Genomic DNA, 24211 nt, shown 5'->3' with positions numbered 1-24211 from the left:
ATGGATTGATTACTGAGCAAAAGCTTCCTGGCATTATTACAAGAAACACGAAAAAATAAACCTAATTCCAATTTGCATTCAAAGCACTGGAATATTATCATGACAACTGAAAGATAGTGAAAGACATAAAAAAAAAGCAGATTCTTGAAGCAATCATTATGAAATAAAGGCAAAGATTCAGGCATAGTTGAGGGAAAGAAAATAAATACTACCATTCATGTTAGCTTTCTGAGAAGCTACCAAGTACACATGCAGGTACTGGTCACCTTCACAAAGAAAACCTGCTGTATTCAATTAACGTATCAAGACATCTTGGATTCATGGATATGTATCTATAGAAGAAACTTTAACACTTCAGACAAGCCTAATACAACACTGATATTTTTAATGCAGTTACATGGGAATGAATGCTCCAAGATATCTGTCTTGATAATGGATTCTTTCAATTCCGTTTCACATTACCCAGAATTTCAAGATTCAATAGCATTTTAGAAACTAAGGAAGGCTTTGAATTGCAAATGCAGTAAGGTATTCAAAACATTAAGAAACAATGCCGTTTTTATGGTACAAGTACCATGTTAGAGAAAATAATTTTAAAAGTGTATTTTTCATTATGCCTGTTTTAAAATTTTGATATGCATTTTCTTTATACAAGGGATTAAGCACTTTTATAAGAGTACTGCATTATAAGACATCAATCAAAATACCTTTTAGTATGTATTTACCTGAAACTTGCAAGAAACACTTACCACACATTGCAACTGATCTTGCCTCCTCTATTGACTGATGTTTGTCAGTTAATCGAGCTTTAGTCACTTTGTGTTCATTTACTTCCTGTTCTAACCGGTCTTGTAATGATTTGAGTTTGTAGTTCAAATCTATCTCTAAATTATTCTTTTCCTAAAGATAAAGGAAAAAAGTTAACAGATTTCTACAATATTTCTGTAATGTCTGAAGGAATCACATTTCCTTTCTTCCCTTTTTTAGAGTTAACTTTTTGTGATGAAGACATTATCGATGTTATTTTCCATGCTTAATAAAGAATGGTAACAGACAAAAACTGTACTCAGTGCTCTGGAGAAAACGTCATTAACTTTTTTCAATAGTCTATAAACTCACAAGATAATGGAAACTTCTCAGTTTGAATAATTAGCAGCCACCTAAACTGGAAACATACAACTAATCCACCAACAACACTAGAGCACAGAGGAATTTGAAATAGTTACCTGGATGCAATTCTGTTATTTCATTGTTGGGATTGCCAGCCATTAACAGTAACTCAACAAACAAGCACTGGAGATGAACTTTGAGAGAGAGGGCCTTGCCTTTGGATCGCGGCTTCACATAAAACCAAATGAGAACAGTAACTGCTTGCACCTTTCCTCATAGGTAGTCATAGCTGTCTGGTTTATTTGGATAGACCATACAGCACAGCAAGTATTTACCTGACCTCAAAACACTGAGCTAACTATATAGCCTGCCTGGAAAAAGGTGTAGGATTTCCTCTTACTCTTCTTTACTTGTTTCTCCATCTTGGGGTGGGGATCAGAGGAGGGAGAGGGAGACGGAAGAAAGAAAATTGAGACTGTTCAGCTCCAAAGTTGATCAAAAGGTCTGGCACTGATCCAGCCAAATTAAAATCCAGTAGAAGCAGTTATTTAAATTTCAGGGTTTTAAAAAGTTCAGTTCATAGATTTTCAGGAGGCAAGTTTCTGCAGTGAGTTTAGAAGGCAGAACAAAAATTACTTGCTACTGGCGGAAGGGCTGGATCCTTGAATCAGTGATAGTGAATGACAAACATGAATGTTGTGCCCAAAGCTACAAATAAGAACTACCTGAGGACTCGTGAGACTTACCATCCTTATGAGACTGTACGAGCACCATTTAGTTAATCATTTTAACACAAGACTGAATTAGACCAAGAACACAGGACTTAGCAACATCAAATACTATTTGAAAATACAGTCAAAAGCTGACAAAGAACATTAGCCTCAATGTCATTTACCATACCTTTTCTGAATGATTAAGCATATCTTGTGCTTGTTTTCTTTCTGCTTCCACTCTTTCAAGATTGTTTTTAACGTGTTTTACTTCTTCTTGTAAAGTTGTAATCCGAACTGCCATAAAAAATGAAGCATCATTCGATATTCGTTACTCAACTTAGATCAATAAGCTTTTCAACCTCTATTGATTTCTGCGCCCCTACAATATTTACACCTTCAAATTTTTCAGATACACAAAGGCTGGACATTGTAAAGGAAATTGATATTTTCAGCTGCTCCATATGCATGCCATTAGTAATAATTCACAAAAAACAATCGCATGCAAAACTTGGTACCTGCCTTCCATCACTCCCAATATCTAATACGCAAAATTTCTTCCACTAATCCAAGTTCTGCTGTGCTACGCAGCACACACCTTTTCTGATGTTAACTCCACTAATATGTAGATAAGGCACATTACACAGAAAGTCAATCTCAAATGGATCTACAGATACTAATACAGTATGCATTCACCTAACTGTGACTCAAGTGCTCTGCCATGCATAGAGGAACTATGCCCCATCCCCTACAGCACCTACCACAAGACCCTGTGTGGCACTGAAAGTTTATACTAAATACTAAGTAGAATCACAGAACAGTTTGGGTTGGAAGGGACCTTTAAAGACCATTTAGTTCCAACCCCCCCTTCCATGGGCAGGGACATCCTCCACTAGACCAGGTTGCCCAAAACCCCATCCAACCTGGCCTTGAACATTTCCAGGGATGGACCATCCACAACTTCTCTGGGAAACCTGTTCAGTGCCTCACCACCCTCACTGTAAAAAATTTCTTCCCTATATCTAATGTAAATCTACTTTATTTCAGTTTGAAACCATTACCCCTTGTCCTGTCACTACAAGCCCTGGTAAAAAGTGTCTCTCCATCTTTCTTATAAGCCCCCTTTAAGCATTGAAAAGCCACAATAAGGTCTCCCTCAAAGCCATAGTAGTAGTGGTGGTGTGTGTATTTCTGTATCTGCATGCCAAAGTAGAAACATACATATATATATAAGCTGAAGTAGTACTATACATTTCTAGACTGAAGAATTTGTCTAGAATTAGACAAATTAGCTCCTTTTAAATAAATAAATAATTTGGGTTACTCTATATGACACTTAATACCTTAAATACAGTATACAAAAATATACCTATCAATTCAAATACATCTGTCTCCAGTACAGTCCACTTAATTTTAAGTATAAAGAGACATCCTGGCAATATATAAGAAACTATGAGATGAAAGAAGAGAAAGACTTATTAAATCTTATGATTTCCTCATTCATTTTAAATGTGCTTTTTAAAACAGCTGAATAAGGTTTTGAATTACATAAAGCTATTTGGGTATACAGCAGCAAAGCACCTTAACCCTACACCCTTCAGAAAAAAATCCTCTTCCAGCAGGCTGCTGAATTGGATGTGGTCAAAAACATTCTGAAGTGCACAGAATAACCTTCTCGTGCCTTTTGTACCTCCCGCTTGCAATTAACAACAGACTGGATCAAACTACAACTCAGTCATTTCAGAGGAACTTTACAACCATTCAACTGAAATTGATTTACTATATTTGAAGCACAATAAACAGGCAACTTGATTCTTAATAGCTCTTTGTGCTAGCAAAGTTTACCTTAAAAAAACCAAAACCACCCAAAAGTCCTCAACAAAAGATTGTGCTTCATGGAAAATTATTTTCAATACTGCAGACAGAAGATTTAAAATGGCAAATTAAGAGCCAGGATCCATTAGCACAGGCACAGTCATGAACTAATGTATCTGAACAGTTTCTTGTGTGAAGAATCAAATGGTAAAAAGTTCCAAGCATCCTGACAAAAGGGATTCCACACCTGCATCCCTTACTATGCTCTTCATCTCGCTTATGAAGTAATGTAGAAGCATCATAAAAGAAAACAAACACAATTTAACAACATAATAGCTTTCTCTGCAAATTAAAGAAAGTGCAGGGTACATCAACTTGGCCACAGCACCAAGGCAGTTAAGACAGAGTGTTGTGTCTTCTCTAGCACTGTATCAGCTTTTCATATTTTTGTACTACTGGACTCAGACTTTTAATCAGGGCAGCCCCACAGACTGACAATCAGTGGTTTCCCACTCTTCAATTTTGATAGCCTCCCTCCCAATAGATGGTCAGACATGATCAGGAAGCAAGATCCAGTCTTCAGAAACTGTTCTAAGTCACGCTGGGTTTGCAGGTTGGCTTTCCTCCCTTTATGTAACTGTACTTTATTTAAAAAAAGTAGGGTTATCACAACTTTTTGGTAAAGTATAAATACAGAAGAATTACCCTGTAGTTCTCCAATCATTTCAGATCCATGACTTCTGTCCCTTCGTTCCGACTCCAAAGCTGCTTGCAGTTGGTAATAATCCTTCTCCACCTGCAGTTTTGTGCTTTCTAGAACTCTGCACCTTTCCTGCAGTTCTCTGTTCAGTGATTCCACCTGACTTAATGACTTGCTCATTTCTGTATTACCCTTTCTTAGCCTTGCTGCTGTATCAGATTCCGTCCTCAGCAAATCATTTGCTTCTTCTAGCTGTTAAAATAAAACAGACAAGATTTGCAAGTATAAAAATTATTGTGACCACTTTTGTTATATCTGAATGGTCAATACTACTTCTCAAATCTAAGAAATAATGAAGACAATGAACAGAAGCAACATACTTGTTTTTGTAATTGTGTTATCTTCTCATTTGTCATTTGTGAATGCTGACTGATTTTTTTCAAGTCTTCCATCTGATCTTTTAGTGTGGACACTAAAGAGAAATTATACCATTAATACATCAGATTAAAAAAGCCTCAGTGTTCTATTTATTTATTTTACACAGATACACTCAAATAAATTCTTGGCATATAAGAGAATTTTTGTTGACTTTTGGCTTCTCATATACATTTTAAGGTCACATTCTGTGCTTGCAAAACAACAGTGCAGACTGTAGAGAACAGAATTTGAAAATAAAATAAAAATATTGTGTTCTCATTAAAATTCAAATAAAAATAAACTCAAAATTTGTGTTCATTATTTGAAAAGGTCCCTTTAAAGTTGTGTAGTACTTAAGATGCTAAGGTAGTAAATTATTCCCCGAAAGAGATCATATACCTCATCAGTGTCAACGTTTGGACAACACGGCATACCTTCATTTTCAACATTCCGTCTTTTTTCATTTTCTTGTTCAATTTTTCTTTGGTAGTCATTTATCTTATGTTGCAATACCATCTTTTCCTTCTCAATCTGAGAAACTGTTGATTCCAAGTTCTTTCTTTGATTTCCCTAAAATTAAAAGCATTGGTAATTTCTATTTACAATTTAAGGACTGATCCCTAAACCAGTAACTCTCCAACAAATTAATCAAGGAAACTGATGCATTACTTTCAATGAATGAATTTCTGGCTTCAGAAACTGGTTTTCAGAAAACATGGCACTTTAACTTCTACATGACAAATTTATTAAATTACTAGAAAAGTTTTCATTAATGTGATTGCATGTAAGTAACTATTAAAATTATTAAGAGACAACATAAGGACTTAATAGAAAGTCATCTGTACATTAATTTTTAGAGTAACGATTTTGATAAACTCTAGAGAAATTGCAGTAAGCAAGACTAAGCAAAACATTTAGCAGAGGAAACCAAATTCAGCATGACTTGCAGAAAGAAAGGTTTTGAAAATGTGTAAAAATAAAAATTTATCTCCCAATGCTACATATTGAAATGTGATGGTTTAGTCTCAAATTTAAACTCAGAACATTTTTTTAGCCACAGAAGAAATATCCTAAATCATGAAAGTACTACCCACATTCTTTACCCAACTAAGAAGGCTTCAGTGAGGAAAAAAATTACCTCTTCATCCAGTTCTTTCATTATCTTGTCTAGCTTTATGTTTGAAGATCTAAAAATAAAATAAAATCATTTTAGTAATATATGACATGGATACATTACACAGTGTTTTTCTAGTGAAATAATTTGAGACCCTTACTAAAGTGATCATTTATATTCTGGCTAATGCTATTTTGTAATAAGCATTTGAAAATGAGGGAAACAATAAATCATTGGAAATAATCTGTACAATATATTATTAAGTATTTATCAACTTTGCTGCAGATTATATAAGCAAAACTTTAGATGCCACATTTTCTCCCTTAATCTGCAAATGTAAAAGCAGTGTATGTACAAACAGACTACCATTAAAATTAGAATACCCTGGTGAACTGCTAAAACTTCCTCTAGTTGTGAACTTTCCAAATATCTAAAATGATTCATTAATTCAACAGTACACATCTCCCTACTATGGATAAAGATAGTGGAATAATGTTATTTAAAAGTTTCCCTGCTGAAGCAATGTATTAGAACATAGTACTACAGAGAGTGTGAGGTTAAGCGCATAGTAAAACGTCATTTAACTGGCAATGACACTGACACATTCATTGCAGTTTTGTAGCTAGCTGTTCCTCTTCTAAGAGATAACAAAAAGGACCCAGGCAATGTTACCTGGCAGGTACAATAAGGAGCAGTTACAGCCATATAGCCTATCTACTAACTCAGCAGTAAATGCTATGACATATCAGAAGACACGCTGTTGTGCCCTGACAACTTCAGTAGTACTGTAGGAAGACAGTCACTGAATATTTTTCACGCAATGTACATCCTGCCTGTGGAAAGCAATCAGAACATAAAGTTGTGTTGAAGTACGCAACAGCGTCACACAGTCTAAATTCCCACCAGACCATTTTGGCTACCAGTTCCCACATAAGTGGCTTGTATAGCTACACTATGGTCCTAATTCACAAGCCTAAATTCTTCCTATATCCTATACCTAGTGTTGCCTCCTGGCTTTATTTAAGCTTTCTGAACAAGACTTCAAAAGGAGAAGCTAACTGAAGAGGAATTTAGTTTGCATTAACCTGAGTAAAAATTTCTGATTATCAGAAAAGAAGAATCCCAACTGCTTGTTCCTAAGCATAGGTGCAAGAAATAGGCAAATTCTCATGTAGCTACTTCTTCAACATGGTAGAAACAAGACTTTAGAAAGCAAATAGTTGTTCTTCTATCAGTCACAGGAAAAAAAAAAAAAATGTGGTTTTCCAAAGAGTACCACGTATCTAGGCACGAGACAGTTAATTTTAATAATCCAATATGTGACATATATATATAGTATTTTACGTTTTTAAAAAAATCAGCGTGATCATTGCGAACCTCGGTCTGATAAAACATCTGAATTCAGAGGTACCGGGTAAATTCAAATATTTAAGCGTTCAGCAAGAGTATGTGTTACATGGATGCCAAATAAAACAAAACATTTTCTTCATACTATATTAAAGAAAACCATTTAAATATTGTTTTAGAATTACTTAAACCTGTGCCTGGAACTCCCTGCTACAGTACCATTCTTAGTGTTATGCTGGTAATCCCTAAAACAGTAACACAGAACTGAAGTGTTAGATGTATTTAAATTATGTAAACAATTAAAGTTCAAAGTCTCACCTGCATTTTTGCTCCATTTCATCTTTCAACTGCATTTCATTATGTAGTTGTTCTTCCAACTCGTAGATCATCTTCTGCATATTTTCCAGCTTTAAATATGTATTTGTACATGAAAAAACATGCATTAAATTTAAAGATTTCAAAAAAGTATTTCAGAATATTCAGGGCTGCTTATGTTGTATCACAGCTTACTCATTTCTATCCAAACAGTACATTTTTATCTTACTAAAATATGATAAAAAAAATATCTAAAAGTTAATGACAAGAAACAACTTTAATATTATGCAGTTTTATCATTTGAATGCACATCAAATTTTAGGGTTCTGAATAGTTCCATCAAAATTAATAGGGCTAAGTCAAATCCTCGTTTATAAGTATCTTCAGAATCAGACTAAAGATAGTATTGCAAAGATATAAGAAAGCATTTTAGTCTCAAAATTTCTTTTTCTAGCATAAACCACCACATGTATTTTGGAATGCATCTTCAAGCTCTCAACAAGTTCAGGAAGCGGAACCAGGCCTGTCAGTTATTAGCAATGGGGGAAAAATGCTCTTAATGTCTATTTAGTCAGAGATAATTTTTACAGCTAGTACTGTACTAAGGTTTGAAAATAGTAACAAAATTCAGATGTTCATACAGAACAGTACGGTATAGCCTGTACCGTTTGCCAGCAAGATAAATTCAGAAAATCATTCTTTTCACGTAGCCTGAGAATATCTACCTTTTACTGCATCTCTGGACACAATAATTCCACTCCAATATCAGGAAAATCCTCAATTAACAAGATGGTGTCAACTTTGAGGAAGCTCATTAAGTCAAGCCCATGCCAATTCACTCTTTTAAACCTTTTCACTGATCTTGTCATGATTTCAGCCTTATTTAGCTTTCCCACATTTCCCTCAACACTCTTGGAACTACATAGAGAAGAATTACAGTCCTAACCTAGACTCTCTTCAAAGCAAGGTGTTCAAGTGGTTCTGACCCTTTGCTTTCTTATTCCTTGTTCTAACTTCAAAAAAACTCTGACAATTAACCTGACTCCTTTTGCACAATCATCCCAGAAAAAGGAGCAATGGAACACTTCCTCCTACATCTGCCTCTTCCTTTTCACCTTTTCCCACAAAACATACTTAGAGAAACTAGAACTGCTCACTGAGATCATGAAAAAGAGACAAATTAGGCTTGTCTCCTTTCTTGATAGCAACAGTAAGGGTTCTCAGCAAAGACTGCCCTCTGTACAGTCCTAAACTAAGATTTCAGTTTGGAGACATATTATAGCACGCTTTATCCATATTAAATGAGAAAGTTACAGGTGAGATTATTTTTGCCTACTTCCAGGCAGGCATTTCTCTTACTTCCTACTTTCAATTTCTTCTCCTTCCCACTGTAGTAAGGAAATAAAGCATGGAGCACTGAGGTGCTCTCAAGAACTGGAGATCCTTTCTCATTTTCTTCTTTATCTTTCTTCCACATTCTTAAGCTGCTCTGAAGTTTTCAGAGGAGTCATGATGACCGGGGACTAAGCTGAAACTACATATTTTTATATATTCACCACTCTATTCTATATATTTACCACTACCTCTCATGAAGCCTTGAGAGAGCAAGGAAATATTAGAAGAAATAGACTGCTTAGCACTTAAAGAACAGCTCTTGAAAACCAATTACTGGTGTGACATACAACATAACCCCATGTGGATGAGACAATGGTTGTAGTCAAAAACCACAAAGATGGCCTTTAAATCAAAACTTTGAGGAGAAAGGAAGGAGGACTAGCACACAACACATTTATCTCCTTGGTATGAACCACTGAGAAATCAAGAAGTAAGACTATTTAAAGGCTAGCTCTCACTTCAGTAAAAAGGGACCACAGCTAACGCACAAAAATAAAGGATAAAGAAGTTTCAACATAATTCTTCTTCCATTTCTTGGTTACTCATTTTATAGCCCTTCCAGACAGGCTGCACAAAGGACTTAAATGAGATGGATGATGAACAGGTTCCAAAAAGATATCTGGCAACGGAGGCATTTCTGTACTGATTCCTACTAGTTTGGACCTCTACTGCCTCCTCTTGCTTATTTCTGTTTCTCAATGCTTTATAACGCTGTACACAAGGGGCCTAAGTTTGCTCAGCAATCTAATTACTTTCATGCGAGTGGCCTGGTTTTGGCTGAGATACAGTCAATCTTTTTTCTAGTAGCTGATATAGTGCTGTGTTTTGGATTTAGGATGAGAACAATGTTGATAACACACTGATTTTTTAGTTGTTGCCAAGCAGTCAAGGACTTCTCAGCTTCTCATACTGCCCTGCCAACAAGAAGGTGGGGAGTGCCCAAGAAGGTAGGAGGGGACACAGCCAGGACAGCTGACCCAGACTGGTTAAAGGGATATTCCATACCATATGATGTCATGCTCAGTATATAACTGGGGGGTGGGCCAGGAGGTGGTTCAGCTCAAGAACTAGCTGAGCATCAGCTTCAGGTGGTGAGCAATTGTGCTGTGCATTACTTGCTTTGTATATCCTTTTATCATTGCTGCTGTTATTATTATTGTCTTCCTTTTCTGTCCTATTAAACTGTCTTTATCTCAACCCACAAGTTTTACCTTTTTTGTCTTTTCAATTCTCTCTCCCTTCCCACTGGATGGGCAGGGAGTGAGCAAACAGCTGTGTGGTTGTTTTAGCTGCTGGCCAGGTTAAACCACAACAACGAGGCAACAGGCTTCCAGAGAAGTTTTGCACAATCTGATATCAATAATACCTTAAGAAAATCCTGAGTTACAATTAACTCAGTATAAAAGCTATTCCTTTATGTTTCAGTTTGTTCTTAGTTTCCATTCTGAGTAGGAGGCAGGAGAGGAAAGGAATATGGAAAAGCCTGCCTAGAGCAAAGTAGCCAAGAAAAATCCCTCTGGAACTGCCATACTTCCCCCCCTTCCTCTCTCCCTACCCCTAAATCACCATGGCATCTGGTTCTGCACCCTGAACCATGAAGAAAAACAAAATCTGTTAATTTCCTCTTTCTTAATACCTGAACTGTTTACAGGTGGTTATGGTAGCACTAAACAAAAGTAAATAATCAGATCTTCAAAGGGTTTTGAAATTCAGTTAAAGGACACTGAATTCCATTTTTCACCAGCTTCATGGCCTAATTCTGTTTTACACACTTGCAAAATACAATTAATTTATTGGAGATTTCTGGCATTCAGTCCCTCCCAGAAGACACTCAGTACCATGCCAAAATGCAGACAGACCAGGTAACATCTTGTGTTACATTCCCAGAACTAATTAATTTGCTAACCATGTGTCAACATTACCGTTTTCATTGCAGCATGTAATGAAAGAAAAACAGCTGAGAAAGAACTGTGGGGCAAAAATACCTTGTAGTAAGACATAACATTTATTTAAACCTCTCTATATCACTCATATCCTTCCAGACCTTCATCTCCCAAAACTGTTAAAACCACAAGACTTTCAAATACACCTGACAATACAGACACAACTCTTGAGGGAACTTAAACTACATGCAGGTGCCTGTATCCCACTAATTACACCAAGTCCATTCAGTAACTCTCTTCAAAGGCAACCAAAGGCCAGCATGCAGCTTTATGTATCTGCAAATATTTGAAAGTCTGGCTCTGTTTTTAATTTTACCATATCGACAGCCAAATGCTTATGAGGAAAATAAAATTGATGGAACACATGAACATACATAAAGAAATCAAGACACTTCAATGCTTAATAAATCCAGTTATCCCAATGAAGTACATAATCAGTTCCCCTGTCCTTTACAAATTTTCTCTGGGTAATACCATATATCATTAAAATCTTTATATTGCAAGTTTAAGAGAAAAGGAAACATGCATTGGTATCTGCTTCTCTTCTACTTTAAATGGACAACATAACAGAATAAGATACTAACAAAGTAAAGCATAGTCAAAGCCAAGAAGATTTCTTTTAATTATAAAATTTTTGACAGTGTTTTCTTCTGGAAAGAATGCAATTTGTAAAATATCAGACCATTCTAAGGAAATAGCTTGATTTACACCAGAACTTACCCAGAATCCAAGCAGGCCTTGTTTCCAATACCTCAGCATACCTTCCTGGAAACCTGACTGCCAAGAAGCTTGGGAAGCAGTAACTGAAAGAATTCCTGAACATTTCTTGGTAGGGTGAACTACTCTATAAACACAGATCCTCAGTGCCCCAGTTCCCAATAGTTTGTGGGGCACCCTTGGGAAGAAGCAGAATACCCAAGCTTTGTACATTATCTGCCACCTCCCACTTAGTTCACAGGAAATCCAGCTCCAGACTTAAACTGGTGGGTTGCTGGAAAGCCCAAGCTTCCAGTCACACTTGCATCCAGACTCCATCATTGCCACAAAGCCAGCGTACACCTGGCATCACTAAGGTACTCTAAAAATACTGTACACACACTTTGATATTTCTAAAGATAAAAATTGTGAATCCAGTTGCACAAAAGGAATATGCAGTTTCAACTATTTTATCCCAATCCAGGAAAACTAATGTTATATGAAGAACTGAAATTCTGCTTTTCCTATAACTTTAATAGCCAGTCCATACTAAACAGTTAAAATTTATGCATTGATGTCTCATATTCCAAGCACTAAAATAATTTCAGACATTTAGAACTCAAACAGTTTATTCCCATATATGCAATAGATTCTTTGCTAGGATCCAAGAAAGTTGAAAATCAGTGAGACATACCACACTTTTATCCACAGTGGAGCCTGTTCTGTTATCATTGGAATTTTCTGCAGAGACAGCTAAATACCTGTAACAACATTTTAAAAGTTTTATTTTAAGAGTTGTTTAAAAGGAAGGTTATCAAAACAGAGAATATAATCATCCTAAAACATAACCTCCAGATTTTTTGCTCCAAAATGTGGATAAACAAATAGTAACATAACCAGATTTTTTCATTTCTGTATTTACTAGACTTTTAAGATTTAAGCATATTTAATTGAAAACCTCACATTATTTCTTGTAAAGGGTAAAGCAGAAAACTGCAGTAGAAGACCTCCAGAAAAAAAGAATTTCTGCCAAACACTAATACAACCACTTTTTTTTAATAACCATTAAAAATCTTTGCTTTCCATGGTTACAACACTCTCATTGGCTTCCATCCCATAAATATTTACTCAGGCACTTATGCAGCAAGTAGCAGCAATGAAGCAAACTCTGCAGAGATTGTGTAACTTCCAACAAAGTTACTAAGAGTTCCACACACAAAAAGTTTGCCCTGAAGCCAGTGTTCTTATTTTACGTAAAGTGTTTTCTAAAAATACCACAGATTTCTACTTGTCGTGATTCTGAAAAAGTCAGGTAAATAAATACAAATTACTATCTTCAAATTCCTTTGGTACTTGATGTGATATTCTTGGCCTGATAACTAACCTAGAGAGATGTAAAGCATCTATCTCTAACTTCATCAGATCATGTGAGGAAAAACTCTCCAACACATGAACTGAGGAAGATGGACGCATCATCTTTTTTGTGTCACACACATTTTCACATACACAAAAACCTCTCCAAAAGATCACGGAGGGTAAAATCAAAGACACCTCCAAAGCCAAGGTGAAATTAAACATCAAGACTGCTTTCCGATAATCAAATGACAGATCGAAAAATGGAACATTTCCCTACAGAAAAGGACCTGATGTCTTGAAGCCACCATATTTTGCACTCCAGGGCTGTTGAGCAGTGAGAATGTGATATTTAAATGAGGCACAGCACCAGCTCCATCAGAATCCAGAAGAGAACAACACAAGCCAGACAGGGCTGCAAAGTGTTCTCAGCTAGTATTCCAAAATCTGTGAAGTTCAATAATAAACAGCCATATTTCCTAGTGTACAATCAATGACATTACAGCTATGGAAAGTATTCCATATTCAAAGATCGTACTACTTCCTTTAAGGACAGAAGTCACATCGTTTTCCTAGATTTCTGTTTCTTTAAATCCTCCAGCGTACATGAACAAGATTAAATTGAATGAGGGTGGAGATAAATGTGCAACTTTTTTCTAAATATGCAATTTTTTAAATGTTTGAACTATTTTCAATACAAAAAGGCAATAAAAATTAGGATTACAGGTTTAGCAAGTATGAATGGTCGTTTCAGCCTTTTCAAGACTATCACACCAGCAGAGTATTATGGGACAAAATTCCGCTCTGGGACAGCACTTTAGGACTAGTAGGCCTACAAAATTATGGTAGTATTTAGTAGCAGTTCTTCAATGACAGTAAAACACAGCCACTTAGTTCTCTAAATTTTATGCAGAAAGCAACAACAAATCCAACTCTTTGCAGAGATGGAAAGAATTTCACCACAGGCTCGGAAAAGTGGTGGTTCTACTATCCAAGGATGAAAACCAGATTTATTTCCTTTAAGGCTTTCCTATCCAGAAATGCAATTAAAACTAATAGTCTCTGACATGGTCTACGAGAAGTTTTAGCCCATTTTAAGCCTTACTGATACCCACTACAATTAACAGCAGCTTTCAAAGTAAGAAAAAGTTATTGAGATTTTTGAATGTAAATATTAGCTATCCATAGTGCCTACAATAATAACGACTGTTGAATATATAAATTAATATAATTTTAACTGATGTAATTTAAACTCTTCTAAGCAACAGTGAAAACAGTAAGGCATCAATCACAATCTCACTCGGCAATGGATGAGTACTTAGGGGGGAAAAAAAAGGAACAAATTATGAAGCAGGTAACAGACAATTATTTTCTCTCTAGTAAGCCAGGGTTTAATGTATCATGTGCTAAAACACTGATGTAAAGTATGGAGTCTTCATATACAGCTCAGGAACAGTAATTTGCAATAAAACAAAGTGACACTTCACATCCTTGATTCATGACTCTACATATATAATTTAGTGCTCTGCAGGCAGCTCTGCCTAGTAGCAGCAACAGTGGATTTTTCTTGCTTAGCTTCTGCAGCCCCTCTATATAATATTCTTAATGCAGAATAAGACATTCACAAATTCAGTGTGATATTTTAAGGTACTGATGACTAGCAGTACTGGTTATCATTAGCTAAATGTCAAAATAGTATAATTTATTAGGATTCTGGATCATTAATAAGAATCTGAAAAGGCATGTATCTAAATACTGGCTGGTAAGAGTCAGAAACAGCTGCTGACAAAAGAATAGACCATTAGCTTGCTTTCCGCATACATACCGACGGTTGCTGTAGTATGTAAATCCTACAAAAGGAAGTTGGTTGCCCACAAATGCTTTTGGTATGGGAAATGTTTCTTCCTCTCCTTTGTCTTCTTCCAGATCATCAAAATTACTAGTGTCAATGTCACTACTTAAGTCAGGCACAACTGGTGCTACAGCTAGAAAAAAAGGAGAATAGTATGATAATGATAATTGTATTACTCAAGTGACACAATCAAGAATTTGGGGAGGAGAATTTTTCTTTGGTGCCTAAGAAATCTCTTTCCTTGGTACAGGAGTAAATAAAACTTTAAATTCCATTAAAAAGAAATATGGCAGTTATTTTGCTAATATAATACATAAGTCAGCCAGGTTATGGTCTCTGAGAAAAGTATTATACTCACTATCTCTGAGAGTTTCCCAAGCCCATTGATCATTTTTGAAGAAAAGGTGCCGTTTAATTTCTTCTACGCCATTTCGTCCTAGCCTCACTTCCCTGTTAAAGAGTGTTTTGGTTAAGCACAGAACATCACATAAATTATTCTGAAGGAAAGACTCATTCTAAGGCATAATCTAACAACAAACAAAAAAATCACCTCTCTAAGGTAAGAAGTACCTATCTCAAAGTTTTCATATGAAGATATCTATGGGAGCACAGCAGCTACATTTCAGAACACAGTCTGGTTTTAAGTCTGGTCCACAAGAAGTCCTGGCGCTACTGTTTCCACCATCACAGATTGACTAGGCAGCTAGGTTCCACTTTTTCCAGGAGTTCATGCTGTTGTTTGAATCCCAAATGCAACAGCCCCTCTGTTTCATAGCACCAGTTCTCAAGCCACAGTTATGTTTATATTAGTAAGTAGCGTGGGTACAACAGGAGTGTACTCACAAAGCAAAACAGACCTAACACCCACATTTCAGACAGGGTTTTGTGGGCTGACTCTACCCTGATCCTGAATGCCCACCAAGAGCTGGGAGTGCATTAGGGGAACTCCTGAAGTGCATCTTTTGCTTTAGCTTCATCCCAAAGAAACCTGTTTTGTGTGCCCCTCATCACTGTGCAACACAGACTAATGTAACAATAGCTGTTACTAAGGAGTAATGCTTCATATTCAAACTACGTTTATAGGGTAGGCATACCCATAGTGGCAGCATTTTGCTTTCTCCAGTATACATGCTACTACCATGAAGAGCAGCAGCAACCATTAGTGACTCATCTCCCAAATACAGGGACCAGAAAAGATGAAACTGATGCTACTGCCTGTCTAGCTCGCAGTAGCATCACTTAGTAACTGCTACTTCAGGTCAGACAAAACGCTACTTCAGAGTAGACAATGTAACTTAAAGACTTAGACTGAGGTTCTAAAAAATTCTTCACTAACAAGTTAAAACAGCCTTTCCGTACTTCAAGCAAGTGGCTAACAGTTTCTTACATTGCTGTAGTTCAGAGAAAAATAAAGCCCAATTCCTATGAAGAACATTCAACTACCAGAAATGCATTCAGAGATCAGAAATACACCTCTCTACAGCAGCATCTAAATGGGAAAAGTTATATTGCATTTGTGCCAAGACAATAAGAGTTCCACTTCTCTTGAGCAGTTTAGAAACCCATACAAAACAAATACATATATGTTCTTTCAACATGAGAAGACATTTTCTTAACGAAGGCTTACTTTCATTTTGAGTAAAGTTTAACTCTTACCTATCAGTTAAAAAGGCACAAATAAGGTTTTTTGCCTCTTTAGAAATGTCATTGTCATCAGGGAAAGTAAGGGAGTTCTTATGGTTCATAATCTTACTGTATGTTCCAACCAAAGAATCTGCATAAAAAGGTGTATCACCTAAAAAAGCAGCAATGCAAAAATTAAAAAGCAGATCAAAAGTATTGTAGACTTGATTTATAATATTTGAATTAGATATGCAACAATGTAAGCAACTAAGTCAACAAGAGGCAAGGACAAATGCTTGAAAACTGTGCCAGGCTATTTCTAAAACATATTCTGTAAATACCAGGATCAGTAAACCACAGCTTATGTCAGAAGAGTAATAAACTAAAAAGTTAAAAACTATAGTGATTTTAACATGGAGTCTAGTTAAGCAGTGTAGTCAATTCCGATTATCCTACTACTCACCTACAAGCATCTCATACAAAAAGACTCCCACTGACCACCAGTCGCATTCTCGCCCATAGTAACCATCACCACCCTGGGACTTCAATACTTCAGGAGAGATATAGTCTGGTGTTCCCACAGCTGTATCACATCGTACCATACCTTCCTACAAAGAGGAGGAAAACAGCCAGGCCCAAATATAAAGTCCAAAATTGCAAGCCATTTCCAAGAGTTTATGCAGCCTAAGCAACATCAACAGTTCAATGTCAACTTTGGTCAACAAATGTTCTTTTTTGAATGGGTATTGTAACATTTTTAGATTCGAAGCTACTAAATCCAGAACAAAGCACCAGATCTGTCAAACACAAAGTTACTTCAAAAACCTCAGTTAATATCCAAGTAGTAATCAGAATTGCATCTAGGCCCTGTAAACACTGCACAGCCTCTCCCTGCTTGTGCCAATATAAATGTGTCATATACTGACAGGAAGTACCGTAAACAGGCAAAGCTCCTCTGTTAGCATAAATGAGTCAACATCAGGGATTTTGCTGAAAGGATCAGCTAAAATGCAATTTTTTTGCCTCCAACCCAATATACTTAATGCCAGGAAGACTGAAAGTAGACAAGGCCTTGAAACTCTATGTAGGCAGACCTCAAAACAGGTAACAGGTGAGAACATTTGGTGTTCCTCAAACCCCTGAGAAAGGGCTGACAGAACAGAGATCAGTCACACTGGAGCTGGCATCCAGAATGCTGAAGCTGCAACCATGTGCCCCTTTCCAGTCCCATTCAAGCACTTCTGAAATAATCCTATGCCATTCCCAGAAATGGATCAGTAGAAAAATTTGCATAAAAATATGTAACTAAGTAAATATAACAAATACAGATCCAATGTTGCGTATGCAGCACATCCAGAATGCACCTAAATTAAGCTCCTATGCTGAGCAGTTTCTCTCCCACAGAGTAACCTTGCCCTTTCAAAAGACTACAGAAATCCAAGACGAGGCTCAAGACTACTCAGCTAGCTTTGCTTAGAACAGCACAAAATGTAAGGTGGTGTTGACACAAGTTTACTTCTGTAATGCTAATATATACTAAAGTTTTGTAATATTTTTTCTTTTTTTGGCACTTACAGCTTAAACGCTAGGATAATGTTTTTCTGTATTCCAAAATTCCTCATTGTTAAGAACACAATCAGTCAAGGATAAATGTGTATTAAGTCAAAATAAAACCAAATTTTGTGACAGCTATTCCACTGAAGCGTGGACTGTTTGTGACTTCTGGTAACTCCGTGAATTTGTACACATAACCTGCACTTGGTTTCATTGGTGCCTTTTCTTTATGGCAAAGCAGCTAAATACAGTGATTTATTCAAAGATCCTGGAACATGTTGAGAACACAATGCACATATTACAGAGACTCTATTAAGCACCATGTATTTCAGATTTTTTTCCTCATATATATGTGCAGCCTGACACAAACCAACAAGAATTTTGTGTAGGGAACAACAGTGCTTCACAGTACGTTAAATACTGTTGTAAAATTGGGGGCTTTTTTAGTGACCTCAGGATGTATTTTAAAAAATAAATCATTCTATGGCATTCTTTAACCTGTTTCCTTCAGAACCGCCCTTTTGCTACATCAGCATATGGCTATTAAGTACAATTGGGATTCAGTGACTTGTACATCAGTTTTGATTCTTTCATTAGTGACACACAACATAAAAATAATCTCACTTCTTCGCATTAACTTTTGATAACCAAACACATAAATAATCCAGAGACAATCAAAGACTTGACTTCAGAAAATTTCTCTAGGAAATAGCATAGAAGCTGATACAGTCCCTACTTCAAGAACCATTTCTGCATTCTACATTGTCATTGAATAAGATGCATAAAGAACAATAATGGGAAGAGTAGAACTTCTGACTCTTGTCATCTACACTAAAAGTGTTCAGTATATTTTCTTTTCACTTTTAAGTATATTTTCCTTTCACAAACAGAAAAACAAAATTAAAAACACGTTTACCTTGTTCATCTTCATACAAGTACCAAAATCTGCTAGTTTTAAATGACCAGCTTTATCTAGCAGCATATTATCAGGCTTCACATCTCTGAAAGGAGAAAAATACATTTGTTTAAAAGTAAATAAATCAATTTAACTTATGAAAACAACAATAGTCAACTATTTTTCAGATGTAACATTGCAAGGAAAAACACCAACATGAAAGCACCACTATTTCCTCCATTTTATTCTGCCTTCTTTAAGTATCATGTCCAACACATAGACTGCTGAACTACATAATTTTAAAAAAATATAATGGATATGGGAATATAGTCTTAAATCACCAAATTCAACAAATCTAGACATTAACGTTCAACCTCAAGTTCCTGAAAAGCACTAGCTGGTTGAAGTACCTCTCCGCTAAGATCAGCTACAGAAAAAAATCCATTCTGGTTCTGAGTTAGTTATCTCAAACAGACCTTGCAAACATAGCGGCTTCTCTGTTTTTAGAGAAAACTTCTATTTTAAGGGAACAAATGGATGTCATTTTTAGAATTATATTAATGTGAACAAATATTTTTCCATGGCTCAAAAGGAGTATTGCCTTATGCCCTTTTCCACAAAGTACTTCCGTTATATAAAAGAAGTTTTCATAAAATAACTGGTAAAGTTCAGCACATCTAATGTTTTTAAATATACTGAAGCAGAATAATAGTAGGAAACAATTATCAAGAAAGCACAACATGAATTTCAGGAGAAAGTATATTTCTGGGATCTCAAAGAGCTCTGGCCATAACTGTGAAATAAAGTGCAGTGGAAATGTATCAGTATACTCACAGAATAATTTTGGTTGGGAGGGATTTTTGTAGGACCCCTGGTTCATCTGCCTGATCAAAGTACAGCTAACAAAGTTAGATTTAACTTCAAAGTTGTATTAGGTTCCTCAGGGTCAAATCCAGTCAAGTTTTGAATTTTTTTCAAGCATGGAGATTCCACAACCTCTCTAGGACTCTCTTCACTGTTTGACCACTCTAATAGTGAAAAAATATTTCCTAATGAATAGGTAGATATTCCCTTGCTGCAACTTGTGTCATCCATTGCCTTTCATCATTTTGGTCTGCAACTTTAAGTGTGGCTCCACCTTTTCTATAAAGTCCTGCTGGGCAGCTGATGACTGATGCTGTCTCACCTGAACACTGTTCAGGTTGTGAATGAAAACATAGTGCTGATCACAGTACTAATCCTCTGAGGAATCAATTGCTGGTAGCTGTTGGCTGAACATTGCAATACTGAGCACAACCCGTTGTTCTGCCTATTCAAACTGTATCTTTCCAATCTGGCTATATCAAAAATATTGCTAAAGTCAAGACAAACAACACACACTGCTCTCCCCTCATCAGTGCAGCCCATCATCTCATCACAGAAGGCAATTGGGTTGGTAAGGCATGCTTTACTCTTGGTAAATCCATGCAGGCTGTTCCCTATCACCTTCCCATCCATGTGCTTGGAAATGCTTTCCTGAGAATTTACTCTGTAAGCTTCCCAAAGACTGCCCTTAGGGTGATCAGCCTGCAGTTCCCCTGGCCCTCCCTTCCTTTCCCTTCTAGGGGCAAGATGGGTGTGCCATTTGCTTCCTTCCAGTCATCAGGAATCTCCCAATGGCTGCCACCTTTCAAAGGTGACAGAAAGCAGTATGATTAGGATACTGGCCAGCTCCCTTATGACCCTTGGTGTATTGCACTGGGTGCCTTGGACACGCGTACATCCAGTTTGCATAACTGGGACTCAGCTTGATCTTCCTCTGCCACAGTAATGCTTCACTCTCCCAAGCTCTGCCACTAGACAGAGGGATCTGAGAGGCCTGAAAGCAGACCTTATCAACGAAGCCTGAGGCAAAGGCAGCAGCCTCAGCTGTTTCCATGTCCTTTGTCATTGTCATAAGGTCCCTGTTCCATTAAGCAGTGGGCCCACATTTTCATCAGTTTCCTTTCATTCCTCAGATTTGAATAGGCTAAGTCCAGTGAAAAATTCTAAATATCTGCTGCTGTCAAGGTAATCTAAATTTTCAGGAAAAAAAACTTGCTGCTGACAACTTCTAATGCTTGCTTTCTGCAATACACACGTACAAATGGTTCATTTCAGTCAGATAATTTATCCATTAGATGTAGCATAGCTGCATAATTAATGATGCTCTAGATCCTACTCAAGCAATGGATCAGTACTTTGTTTTGCTTTGCTTTTGCTTCTTTGCAAGAGCTTACGTGCTAACACTGATCTTCTGGCCAAATTACAAGTTGAGAATTTATATACTATGTCTTCCTCAAACTCTTCCTGTATTTTCTGTTGGAAAAATTATTCTTCTGCTCCCAGTTAATACAATTGAAAGTTAACAACAGATAAAAGTTCAAATATCAAAAAGAAAACTTCTCAACCTGAGAAGTGACTACATTTCACTTTAGGGCAATTACATAATAGGAAACTAAGCTAAGTCCCTTTGCTCTGCATCTCAATTTTCCATTTTGCCCCTTACAAGAAAACATGTGGCTGGGAGATTTTCCTCATATTGTTCACAGATTCTTGTTTAATGGGTCACTGATGCCAACTGAGGCTTCAAATGCAGAGCAGAGAGTTAATAATTCCTAACAGTGCCTGCTACTGCTATCAAATTCCCAAAACAGGTTTTTCTAATAAAAAAAATTAAAAAAACCAAAACCAAAAACCACCACATGAACTATTTAGGGGTCAACATGTTCATACCACTTTAGTTCTTGTGTCTCTTCGTAAAGTGGGACAATTTTATTACTCCCTAAACTGAGGAACACCAGCCTGCAGAAAACCTTTACTTTGACCGTATCACTTCAGACTTGTAGTTTCTGATGGCAGGAACCTTTGAAGTTGTAAAGATGGAATAATTATGAAATAATAATGAAGAAGTAACATCCTAAGTTTTAAAACTACCTAAGCAATTACTGAAGCCATTCTGGCAGCACCAGGAATAAAACACCACTATGTAACAACATTTTTTTTCTGTTTCACCTGTGTATAAAACCCATTGAGTGAATTGCATCTAATGCAAGTACAACTTCAGCAGTATAAAATCTTGCCCATTTCTCCGGAACATCATAGTTGCTCATTAAATTCACAAGGTCCCCACCAGGCATGTACTCCATCACCATGTAGAGGTAACGGTCATCTTGGAATGCATAAAATAACTGTAAAAATCAAATAAACAAAAAACAAGTCACTGAATATTCCAGTTATCTTTAATATTTTGCTTGTTAGAAATCAAAGGAATTTTTGCACAAACCGATCTACAGAGTAACTGAATTGCTACAACTACTGCAGCAACTTTGCATCATCCAGCAGTCCTCCTAAAAAGGAATTAATCTCTAGAATAAATATCAGCCAGATCTTCTGTCCCTTGAGTCCTGGTTATGAATTAAGATTAATGAATTTGGTGCAATAAATTTTGAGATCATTTCAAAGAACACTCATTGCATAACAGAACAAAGTGCTTCCTTATTCACTGGGATGTTAGTTGACAAATATGTAAAATGAAACTATGGGTATTGCAAACATGCCCAATTATATTTGTGTTATCACTATTTATTATTCTATTGTCAATGTATTTATTATTTACAAAGTGAGCCTAAATTTTAAACAATTAGGTAAAAATATTTCCCTTACAGTTGTCAATGGTCTGTTTAACATGGGCAGTGCAAAGAGATTTAAGTTTCCTAACTGAAAACTTTTTGAAAATCATAAAAGTGCTATTCTGGACAATCACTCCCAGACAGGTAGTAATGTAGTTACCTATTTGATCTAGGTAAATCTTGAATGATTTTGTTTTATTGTAACTTAACAGAAGATTTTACATGCTTAAGGGTAAGAACAGTTTAAACAAACAAGTTAACATGTGCACACACAATGCATGATGATTGCTTCAGGCACACTTCCTTACAAACTTCCAAGGCAGCAATGCCTCCCAAAAAATTGTCAGTGATAATACTGAAATGAGGAGGAAAAAAAGAAAAAAACAGAGTGGGCATAATTTGCCGTCAAATATACACATGGAAATTAGAACACACAGAAGCTGTGTCTTAAACATATCTTTCTGATATGCTAGATGCTTCAAAGAATTACTGCAGAGTAGACTCACCAACATATATCTGGTAAAGAGTTTTAATAATAAACAGAATAGCTTATCTTGTAAATGTTATGACAAAATACACTTTTGAAACAAGTGCAATATCTGCTATTTGTTGTGTACAGCATTCCTAATGTTAATAATGTATTTCCCTAACAGACCAATATAACCAAAAAGGGAGTTTGAAAAGTTGAAAATGAAAACATGTAATTCCAAGTCGTACAGTGTCATAATGCCACTATTTTATAATGACAGTATTATAAAAGGAGTATCACTATACCTGAACAACCCAGGGACTATTAGCAAAAGCCATAATATCCCTTTCTTCCCAGAAGAATGCAGAATCTGATCTTTTTATCATCTCAAATTTGCTCAGAAGCTTCATGGCATATACTCTCCTTGAGGATTTATGCCTTACCTATGAAGACAACGTGACATACAGATCACATTAGTTTGCCACATTAACATATGAAGAATACCACTGAGTATATTACTTTTCATGCTTCACTATTTAACAAGTTTTATAAGACTCTCTCACATGTTTATAAAGAATTATATATTGTAGGTCTACAGAATAATTACATTGCCTTTTCTGCCAATATATGCGTAACTCTTCAAATACTTGCTAGAACTATTCAACATAGAAGTCTACAAGCATAACAGTCCCTTTGTAATTTGTAGGTATGTGTCTTTAAAAGGACAAACATTGGCAACTGTTAAATACTATAAAGTTAAATCTAAGCATTTTCCAGAGTTCATTAGCAGGCATGCATACTTACTGCCATATTTCCAGTCTCTCCTACCAGTTCTCGATTTATTAAAGCAGGATGAACAAGCCTGGTTGTTAATCTATCACAAACAACACACAACATCTCTCATCTGTGAGAACTATGTTCACAAAACTCTGGTGTAGTCCCTGAACTGGCAGAAATTCTTCTAGTTCTGAAGATTTGTTCATGTGTCCATGTATACAGGGGAAAAGGGTAATTTTCTTGATTATGAAGAATACACATTCCACTTTAATAGAGATTCATGACTACAACGCAAAATAAGCATTTGTGCATATGGAGAGTTCCAAAATATGAGTGTCTCAAAAACATTTCCATGGCATAAAAAGAAATAAAGTTTCATTGAGATTAAGGCTGTAATATTATATACCTTCATCCTCTGAACACTGTATTCTGAAACAGACACACGAGCAAATACTACAGAATACATTCAAATGTAC

General features: G+C 36.2%; 1 protein-coding gene across 4 annotated transcripts in view; it reads right to left on the bottom strand.

The window, feature by feature from the left end:
* Positions 1-24211, bottom strand: part of ROCK1 (Rho associated coiled-coil containing protein kinase 1) — a 94723-nt gene that overhangs the window by 28960 nt on the left and 41552 nt on the right. For all 4 annotated transcript variants that reach the window (XM_075744285.1, XM_075744283.1, XM_075744284.1 and 1 more), the window contains 15 exons: positions 23264-23401; positions 21873-22048; positions 18861-18945; positions 16854-16998; positions 16424-16562; positions 15126-15217; positions 14741-14900; positions 12257-12323; positions 7532-7620; positions 5891-5939; positions 5187-5322; positions 4716-4807; positions 4341-4587; positions 2011-2117; positions 750-900 (listed from right to left, as the gene is read on the bottom strand). In XM_075744285.1, the coding sequence (XP_075600400.1) occupies positions 750-900; positions 2011-2117; positions 4341-4587; positions 4716-4807; positions 5187-5322; positions 5891-5939; positions 7532-7620; positions 12257-12323; positions 14741-14900; positions 15126-15217; positions 16424-16562; positions 16854-16998; positions 18861-18945; positions 21873-22048; positions 23264-23401 (1873 nt within the window). The remainder of the gene's footprint in view (positions 1-749; positions 901-2010; positions 2118-4340; positions 4588-4715; positions 4808-5186; positions 5323-5890; positions 5940-7531; positions 7621-12256; positions 12324-14740; positions 14901-15125; positions 15218-16423; positions 16563-16853; positions 16999-18860; positions 18946-21872; positions 22049-23263; positions 23402-24211) is intronic.

Source organism: Balearica regulorum, chromosome 2, assembly GCF_011004875.1.
Source record: "Balearica regulorum gibbericeps isolate bBalReg1 chromosome 2, bBalReg1.pri, whole genome shotgun sequence".
NCBI lineage: Eukaryota > Metazoa > Chordata > Aves > Gruiformes > Gruidae > Balearica > Balearica regulorum.
Note: the sequence above shows the minus strand (reverse complement) of the source record. Positions and strands in the feature narration are given on the sequence as shown.